We start from the raw sequence: 7533 nt of genomic DNA, 5'->3' as shown, positions 1-7533 counted from the left end.
CTGGCTCGGTGGGTTTTTCATAAATGGTATCATGGCTATACGGTGAAAGGCAGTCGGCAATCAAGACCGAGGGGAGTGGAAGAAGAAATCCCCCCAACCAGGCAAAATCTTGAAGAAAGGTGAGAGAATTTTGGTTCTTTCTTAGCTGCTTTAATTTCGGGTGCTTCTTTTACAAAGTTTTTAAATCTGTGGCGGGGTCCATGGAAGAATTTTGTTATAGACCGTCAAATGAGTGCAAAGGATGCTTTCTGCAATCTAATAAAGTTAAAAAGAGATGGCCTTTGGAGGATAGTGGGAGAACGAACAGCCATGGATGCCCAGAATACTCAACTTTTAAAAACCTTCCAAAAAGATCAAAATTCCTTCTACCCCATTTTCTGTAACTTTTGATCGGAATTGATAGAAAATTTGGGGGCTAACCCAGCTTCCCATTTGTGAGTTTTGAAGGATTTTAAATGGAATCTCTCTGATAATGCTAATATCAGTAAACTAGAAAAATCTCCTCTACGCAACTGTGGGTTGAATTAGTTCTTTTCATATCTTTGCCCTCCATTGCTGACCACACAAGAAAAAGGCTTCAGAACTTAGAAACATCACTAGTTCCTTTTTCATTATTCGAAAAATAATGAAAAATCTATCCTCCTTCGGTGGGCTAAAACCAGGCACGCGAATTTGGAAATTTTTTAATTACATTCAAGCTAGGCTTTGTGTCATCTGCTCAAAGCTTGCTTTTCGCCAAAAAATTTGGTTACAGAATGCGCATGCAAAGTTTGTTAAAAAGCTGAAAGAAAAGACAGAAGAAGAAGATAAGCAAATCAAAAGTTCTGGATTTTTACCTACTTCCGTATTTTCTGGTGAAAATTAAGCTAGAATGATTAAACATGATCGGGTTGCCTTCAACCAAAATATTTTACTCGATTTCTGATATTTGCAGCTCAGTTTGCGTTTGGCAGCATAGAATCTACAGAAGAATGGCGACGTTCTCGTGAAAAAATATTGGCAGATCTAGCAGAGCAGGCCTTTGGTTTCACATTCGATACAGAAATTTCTGCAAAAAAGAATCTGGTTCGATTATATTGCATGGAAACGAGTTCACACGCAACTGATAAGGTCTACAAAGAATATGTGATATGGTCCATGTGTGCCATTTTTTTCCCTTTCTGAAGCATTCTCTGCTACACTTTGTCATGTCTGCTGCCATTGGAGCTTCTTTATCTTCTCGACGTAAATGCCAGTGAAGCAGTACGCACAGTACATGTGGGGAGCCTTAAGAAAGACCAGTAACAGTCACGGATTCACAAATCCTGTCTCTTAACCAAGTCTCTCACATGTTTCTAGTCGTTTAGTTTGGTTCTGTAAAATTCTTAAATGAACTGTGTGGTTGCTGAAGAATCAAATTCAATAACTGACCTATTGATCTCATTTCATACTAGTAGAACCAAATGGAGAATAAGAAAAGAAGATCACCCATGCGCTTGTATTCATTCATTCACAAGAGAATAGATTCATTATATCAGCTTATCCATATCAAAATGGGTATAAAGAAAGAAGAAACTCCTTCAAATTATTTGAGATAGCTAAGATATAAGCAGCATTATTGGACACGTATGTATAGATCGACTGTCTTTCTTCCTAGAAAATCCTGCCGGAACAATTGTTAGATTATAAAAGAGCTTTTCAAAAGATTCAGGAAGACCCACTTCTGTTTTACGTTCAATCTCTTCTGAACAACCCGATCAACTTAAATCCGTGACTGAAAGTTAGGTAAGTTGAATCATCGTTGCCGATTAAGAAAACTGTATTCGAAGTTATTAGAATTAGTGATTTAGGTACAGGAACAGAACAGTTCTGTTTTTTTTCTCTCAAGTAGAGAGCCTAACAAAAAGAATTCTTATAAATCATCCCGACAATTAATATTCTAGGAAGGAAATCGATCAACTTTTTGGAAACGACAACAGTCTGCCGCAAGCGGAGTTTGGAGAAGAAAAGACATGGGTCGCACTAAAGAACATTTTCTTAAAAACTACCTAGGTCAAAGTAGCACTATGAATTCCCATGGTCTTGTGACGCACTTCCAGTCTAATATAAATCATTTCTCGGCTTCATACAGTCTTCCCACTGTTCTTGTTTAATTTACTTTCAGAAACTTTGATCCTGTGATTTTCCCTTATTTTTAATCTGAGAATAAACTACTTTCAAGGATATCTGGTTTCTGTATATGAAAGACTTCACCATTTAATTGTCAAAAGATAAAAACGTGTTCTTGTTTAATTTACATTCAGAAACTTTGATCCTGTGATTTTCCCTTATTTTTAATCTGAGAATAAACTACTTTTTAAGCATGTCTGGTTTCCGTATATTGAAAGATTTCATCATTTAATTCTCAAAAGATAAAAACGGTAGTCTTTTATGACTTGCCAAAGTTACAAAGCATCAAAGGTTAAAAAAAAAAACTCAGTTTACAGTAAAAAATGAACCTTCTTCTCTGAGAATTGATGATTTTTTTCCTGTTCTAACAAAGTAGTACCCGTCTTCCTCGCCATCTAATATACAGGCGCTAATTAAGAGGTGTTAAAAATAACAGGGTGAAGGCGTGCCTGTCGTCTGAATCAAGCAACCGACCTACTAACCCCAATTAAACACTAACCATCTTCTACTACTGTTTTCCCACACTTTAGGAACCCAGAAAGGAGCACAAGCTTGTAAACAAACTGGGAATCACATGTACCAAACATGGTTTTACTAACAGATTCGATTTCATGTTCAATTAATCTACTGTTTGGCTTATTGTTCACACTGATCAAAGTCCCATGAAAGTCCAGATGGTTGATCTTTTATGGATTCCACGCTTCAATTCATGGAGCATGCCAGTGATTCAAATTCCCATTACTCGCCATTAAAAAAATTTTAATACCCAGAAAGTGAAACCTGTGGGAATCCATAAACTGGGTCCCTATGAGGAGCAATTTCAAGAAATTTCATGTCTGGGTTTTCGGTGTGATGTGGATTTATGAAGGAGTGGGAGGAAGTAGCGAGCAATCACTTTCCTTCACTCTATAAATAGAGTGGCCACCTTCCTTCTCTGCAGTGGTGGAGCGTGCAGAGAGAAAGAGAGAGAAAGAGGAAGCGAGAAACAATGGGTGGAAGCTCTAACAGAGTGGAAGATTTATCCTATACTGATTCAGACCTCGAAAACCCTGTACCAATCTCGGCAACAATACCGCCAATGGAGATTCATAAGGTCTGCATGCCACCAAAGAGAAGCACACTCGAAGCTCTAAAACAGAGACTCGGAGAGATTTTCTTCCCAGATGATCCTCTTCACCAGTTCAAAAACCAACGCCCTTTGAGAAAGCTGCTCTTGGGTCTACAGTACTTGTTCCCCATTTTCCAGTGGGGTTCGGAATACAGTCTCAAGCTTCTCAAGTCTGATGTTGTTTCTGGCGTTACCATTGCAAGCTTGGCGATTCCACAGGTGAGGAAAATCCTTACCGTTATCTTTTCTCATCGTGGGCTGATTGAAATGAAGAACAAATAACATTTTCCTAATGTTATCAGACCGAGTTCTTGGAATGAAATTGGAAATGCTTTCCATTTGTTTTGAGTGCTTAATCGACTGCAGAATGAATATAGTATTGACTGAACGAATCTTGATTTTTCTTCGTACAGGGAATTAGTTATGCAAAACTTGCTAATTTGCCTCCCATTATCGGACTCTGTAAGTTTTCAGATTCAGCTCTGAGATTCTTCCTCTAATGGATTTTTTCTAACGCCAAACCTTCATCCTTTGCTGACTGCTGTCTCTCTGAATTTCTTTGCTTTTTTGTCAGATTCAAGCTTTGTTCCGCCATTGATATATGCTCTTCTTGGTAGCTCTAGAGATCTTGCAGTGGGTCCTGTCTCCATAGCATCTCTGGTCATGGGATCCATGCTCAGAGAGATGGTCTCCCCTGTTAAAGACCCCGTTCTATATCTTCAGTTGGCTTTCACAGCAACCTTCTTCGCTGGAGTGTTTCAGGCTTCCTTGGGTTTTTTAAGGTGCTACGTTTTCTTCTGAATTTAATAAAACACCATTTGAATTTAAAGAAATTAATTAAAACATACGTAGATATATTCTCCACACTATTCTCCTAAAGAGAATTTCGTGTTGTGGTGATCCCTGCAAACCTGAGTTTGAGTTCAATATCAGGACCAAAAATCTACAAAACCAGAAAGCAAATCAGTTGTAGTTTTCTAAACTATTCTTGATTATCAGATTGGGTTTCATCATCGACTTTCTCTCAAAAGCAACTCTAGTGGGGTTCATGGCTGGCGCTGCAATCATAGTCTCACTTCAGCAACTGAAGGGATTGCTCGGCATTGTTCACTTTACTACTAAGATGGGTATCGTCCCTGTAATGGTCTCTGTTTTCCAACGCAGAGAAGAGGTCAGAGAAAAGCCTCCATTTACATATATTTGTTCGTCTCGAGTTGCTTGAGAGGCTTTTCTCTGATGAGTTATTGCTAACTAAATCTACAGTGGGCTTGGCAAACTATTCTCATGGGTTTCTGCTTTCTGGTTTTTCTGCTGACGGCCAGGCACATCGTAAGTTTATATCACCTTCTTTCAAAATTTTTATCTTCTGCCATGAAAATGGAAATCAAGAATCTTTTCACCATGATCACTGTTATTATATTCTCTCAAGTAATAAAACAAACAAAATTTTCTACTGCAGAGCATGAGAAACCCAAAGCTATTCTGGGTTTCAGCAGCAGCACCACTAACCTCTGTAATTCTGTCAACCCTTTTGGTCTTCATCTTCAAGGCCGAGAATCATGGCATTCAAACAGTAAGTTACGCCAGATAATTCTTGTTTGCCAGGAAAACAGAGAATTTAAACCAATATTAATTTCATCTACATTCAATCAGATTGGCCATTTGCCTAAAGGCGTCAATCCCCCATCTGCAAACATGTTATACTTCCATGGCGCCTATTTGAGCCTTGCCATCAAAACAGGCCTTGTAACTGGAATTCTGTCCCTCACTGTAAGTATCCATAATTCTTGCAGTTCTCTCATTATTTTCCTGCAATCGTTTTTTATTTGGTTAGCACCAGATGCTTCTTTGGATGCTTTGACTATGAAGAAGAACAGAGATTTTTTACCTCAAAACCTTGTTTGTTGCATGGGTTGCCATTTCATTTCATCTAAAATTTCCAATTGAATCAACCAACATAATTGAAGCAGATCTATTATTGCCAGTGACGATATCCTAAAAGTAGTTGGCCTTCCTATTCTTAACCCTGTTTGTAACTAGACTTCAATGGCTACAGGAAGGAATTGCAGTTGGAAGAACATTTGCTTCCCTGAAAAATTACCAGGTTGATGGAAACAAGGAGATGATGGCGATTGGTCTCATGAACATGGCCGGTTCATGCACTTCATGCTACGTTACTACAGGTTTGGCTCCACCCAGAAACGACAATAAGACATAAAATTCCATTTCTAGCTTGAATAACTCACCAACTTTTTAAATTTTTTCTTCAGGATCATTTTCCCGATCGGCTGTAAACTACAATGCCGGGTCGAAAACCGCTCTGTCGAATATTGCAATGGCGTCGACGGTGCTGGTGACTCTACTGTTTCTGATGCCTCTCTTTTTCTACACGCCCAACGTCATACTGTCCGCGATTATTATTACTGCTGTCATCGGTTTGATCGATTTTGGAGCTGCAATTCGGCTGTGGAAGGTGGACAAGCTCGATTTCTTGGCTTGTTTAAGCGCTTTTCTGGGTGTTCTCCTCGTCTCGGTGCAAATGGGTCTCGCCATTGCGGTAGGAACAGAGAGACTCGTGAGCTCATTTCTCCTGTAAAGAAAAAAAAAATCTTGATATAATGAGATGGTGTTTGTTCTTGTTTCAGGTAGGAATATCGATATTTAAGATTTTGATTCATGTTACACGACCGAACACGGTGATTCTGGGCAATATTCCGGGAACCCAGATTTACCAAAACATTGGGTACTACAGGGAGGCGACGAGGATTACGTCCGTCCTTGTTCTCAGCGTGGAGTCTCCAATCTACTTCGCTAATTCAACTTATCTTCAAGAAAGGTAGATTATCCTTCAGAGTTCAGATAGCTGAAAATTCTCTTCGTTTCATTGAAACCGCACGGAAATGATTGATATTGGAAACATTTGCAGGATTCTGAGAATGGTGAGGGATGAAGAAGAGAGGATTCAATCATGTAATGAAAACAATCTAAAATGCGTAATTCTGGACATGGCAGGTGAGTCATGATCAAACACTTGTTCTTCTCCATTTCTATCACCTACCCTCTGTAATCTCAGTGAACCGATGGCAACCCTTTAAAACTATTTTCCGTTCTGCTGTGCAGCTGTGACTGCTATAGATACCAGTGGCATCGGAGCCATATCCGAACTCAAGAAGACACTGGAGAAGAAATCACTTCAGGTAATAAAGTCTAAAAAACACCTAAACAGATGATTTCGGGTTCTTTTTTCTTCTTATATCGTCAATCTGAGTCGTGGGTCTCTGTGATTCAGCTGGTGCTCACTCACCTGGTTGGAGAAGTGATCGAAAAACTCCATTTGTCGAATACACTGGAATCCTTTGGATCCGATAACGTCTACTTGACTGTGGCAGAAGCTGTAGCCTCCATCTCTTCCGCATACAAAGAAAAGTTTTGAGGCTAAACTAAACAGACCTCACAGAAATGGCAAATGGTGGTTGCTTACAGACCACCAATCCAATGTCGTATGATTGTTAACTCTAGTGCCAATGAGCTCTTCTAAGAAGGGGTTTTGACAAAAATAAAAGCCTGAGTAGCAGGATTCTTTTCTTCCTGTCTCTTTTTTAAGTGAAATCCAATCAATGTATAGGGTTAAAATAAATCAGATTTCAGCTTCTGAAATGCTTCTGGGAGCAACAGAGCATCAGTGTACTCACTATTTTTGTTGTAAAAAGATAAAGCCACCACAAAACTTTTTTATGGCAACATGGTCTGAATTCGGATATTTTTTTGGAGGAAATTTCTATCGAAATTCAACCTTTAAGTTCTTGACAGTTAACGGTCCATTTATTATTAGTTAATTTAATAAGATTGTCGATATTTAGATCGGAGAAAAGGCAGTTTGTGGAGTAGTGTTTGTCCCCCATGAGTAAGAGTGGCACGAAGCCAAACCGGCTTGTAAACCGTTCGAACTCGGCTTGTTAACTCGTAAACCGACTCGTTAATATAGATTATTTTACAAAATTACCTTTTACTCTAATTGATCTAGTCAATTCCTTCTTTAGTTGGTTGATAGTTGTTCTTATTTATCTCAAACCTCAAAGATAATCGATTGTTCAGACTTTTTAAGTCCCTTAACGTTTAATATTGTTGTTTGCGAATGGAATATACACTTTTGATGGAAGTGTTTGTTTTGTCTTTTAGGTCTATTAAGCTGGTTATTATACATCAGTATGTTCTATTGCAAAGTCTTGGACTCATCACCTATGATAGTTTGTAGTTTAATAATACTAAATTCATCA

The 7533-nt window shown here is 38.7% G+C and overlaps 1 protein-coding gene across 1 annotated transcript; it reads left to right on the top strand.

Annotated features, from left to right (window-relative positions):
• Nucleotides 1-3128: 3128 nt before the first annotated feature.
• LOC137949647 (probable sulfate transporter 3.4) lies at nucleotides 3129-7018 on the top strand. The gene is made up of 13 exons (XM_068795763.1): nucleotides 3129-3475; nucleotides 3670-3718; nucleotides 3831-4038; nucleotides 4256-4427; nucleotides 4520-4585; nucleotides 4716-4829; nucleotides 4910-5026; nucleotides 5313-5439; nucleotides 5527-5813; nucleotides 5902-6092; nucleotides 6183-6268; nucleotides 6377-6453; nucleotides 6546-7018. Exons 1-13 carry the CDS (start codon nucleotides 3137-3139, stop codon nucleotides 6687-6689), a joined length of 1977 nt encoding a protein of 658 aa, XP_068651864.1. The 5' UTR covers nucleotides 3129-3136; the 3' UTR covers nucleotides 6690-7018.
• The last annotated feature ends 515 nt before the right edge of the window (nucleotides 7019-7533 follow it).

Source organism: Aristolochia californica, unplaced genomic scaffold, assembly GCF_029961685.1.
Source record: "Aristolochia californica isolate CCGP_79_NKW_82.1479 unplaced genomic scaffold, dmAriCali1.0.hap1 SCAF_14, whole genome shotgun sequence".
NCBI lineage: Eukaryota > Viridiplantae > Streptophyta > Magnoliopsida > Piperales > Aristolochiaceae > Aristolochia > Aristolochia californica.
Note: the sequence above shows the minus strand (reverse complement) of the source record. Positions and strands in the feature narration are given on the sequence as shown.

Coding starts and splice junctions, on each gene's coding strand:
- LOC137949647 (XM_068795763.1), top strand. CDS start 3,137: ATGGGTGGAAGCTCTAACAGAGTGGAAGATTTATCCTATACTGATTCA. Junction 3,476..3,669: donor CAAGCTTGGCGATTCCACAG/GTGAGGAAAATC, acceptor TTCTTCGTACAG/GGAATTAGTTATGCAAAACT. Junction 4,586..4,715: donor TGCTGACGGCCAGGCACATC/GTAAGTTTATAT, acceptor TTTCTACTGCAG/AGCATGAGAAACCCAAAGCT.